This window comes from Sinocyclocheilus rhinocerous, unplaced genomic scaffold (assembly GCF_001515625.1).
Source record: "Sinocyclocheilus rhinocerous isolate Xijiao unplaced genomic scaffold, SAMN03320098_v1.1 C36777232, whole genome shotgun sequence".
Taxonomy (NCBI): Eukaryota; Metazoa; Chordata; class Actinopteri; order Cypriniformes; family Cyprinidae; genus Sinocyclocheilus; species Sinocyclocheilus rhinocerous.
Window position 1 is genome coordinate 1 of NW_015786087.1, and position 1751 is coordinate 1751.

At 43.5% G+C, this 1751-nt stretch overlaps 1 protein-coding gene across 1 annotated transcript; it reads left to right on the forward strand.

Moving 5' to 3' along the window:
- Positions 1 to 1112: 1112 nt before the first annotated feature.
- Positions 1113 to 1748, forward strand: LOC107736590 (tetratricopeptide repeat protein 9B-like; the record flags this gene model as incomplete). Its single annotated transcript, XM_016547970.1, has 1 exon — positions 1113 to 1748. A coding segment is annotated over exon 1 (285 nt), but the record flags the coding sequence as incomplete, so codon positions are not given.
- Positions 1749 to 1751: the final 3 nt, after the last annotated feature.

Consider the following 1751-nt stretch of genomic DNA (forward strand, 5'->3'; position numbering starts at 1 on the left):
TTAAGATATTTTTGATGAAATCTGAGAGCTCTCTGACCCTCCCATGCAGCAAGGATCCTTACATGATCAAGGTCCAGAAACGTAGTGAGGACATCGGTAAAATAATCCAGAACATTTCTTTTTAAAATAATCAAAAGAAGGGTATTAGGAGCAATTATAAGTCTATAACTAATAAAGTCACAAACTATACTAACCTGCCATCTTTTGGCAACATACAGGATATATAGCATATATTCCCCAAAGTAATAATAAATATATGCATATATACATAGAAAAATATGCGTTTTATTAAAACATATTGATCAGCAAATGTAGAACAGGATTCTGTCAGTTACTAGCCTATATAGACGTGTTTAAAACTAATATAAATATTTATATAAATATTTAAGTAATATCGACCATGCAGTCACAATAATTTGTATAGAAGCTGAGTTAAAGTGAGTACATCTGACATTCGTGAAACTTTCAATCAGCAGTCAAGAGAATAATAGTTATGAAAAAATAGGGGGGAAAAGGAATTTAAAAACTTAAAAACGTCAGAGATTAGAAGAAAAATACTGGACAAGAAAAGAAAGAAAGCACTTGTTTTTTCTCAGACAGATCGAACTCTACTAGTTTATGTGCATATAACATGCACATGTGTTTGAGAGTATAATAATAACAGACTGAGCAAAGCAGAACTCTCCACCCAGCACGATTTACCGCAATCACACGACACACCCAGACACAACAACCGTACCAGCCACCCGCTTACAACACACACACACACACACACACACACACACACACCTGTGGGACAAACATGACGTTTCCCAAAGTGATTCATTCCATTACGCAGATATTCACCATATTACTTCTTAATTAAATGAATGTGGGTTGACAATAACTTTGTTGTGAGCATAATAAGAGAAGAACAGGTCTTCTGAATCAAGGGAAGATCAAAGTAAGAGAATGAAAATGTAAACAGTTCTTTTCAGTGTCCAACAGCAGCTGGTTTTCTGTTCTGTGTTCTGGGGGCAGAAATCACGTCACACGAAATCATCGTTTGAGCAAGTGAAATGCGTTTGTTAACGGCTGAGTTGCGCTCAGCTGGATTTCAATGGAAACGAGAGCTCGCGCAGGGGGGCTGACAGACCGGTTATCGCGCTCCATCCGTGATGACCGCATTTCTTAAGGGCAGCGCGAGCTGTGGCTTCATGCGCACGCTCGCTCACTCCCTTTTGAGTCATTTGGTGAGAGCAGGACGTGCCGATCCCTGTCCGTTCCGCTAGACTGCTGAAAAAAAGAGAGAGGCGGCGAAAAAGAGGAAAAAGTCACAGTATTGTGTGTGTGTGAATAATCCGGGAATCCATCTTTAAAACAGAACCGTGAAGACGTGCTCGTCACGCGGGCATGTAAACGCGCAAAGAGGCAACGAACGAACCTCGGAAACGTGAGTTTTAGAGAATTATCGAATCGGTGGGATGAGCGTGGAGCAGGGCAGGTTTGAAGGAATGATACGCAAGAGAAACGGCACGATGAGCGTCATGAGCGGCAGCGCGAACTCCACAGTCACGCAGCCTCCCGGTGGACGGAGCCGCGGAGACTCGCGCTACCCGCAGTACGCGCCCCATCAGAGCGGTACGATGATGGTGAAACCCCAAAACGAGCCGGCGGACCTGGTCAAACGAGCCCTGGACTTCAAGACGCAGGGCACGCAGTGCTACAAGGATAAAAAATACCGCGAGGCCATCGGCAAGTACCACCGCGCG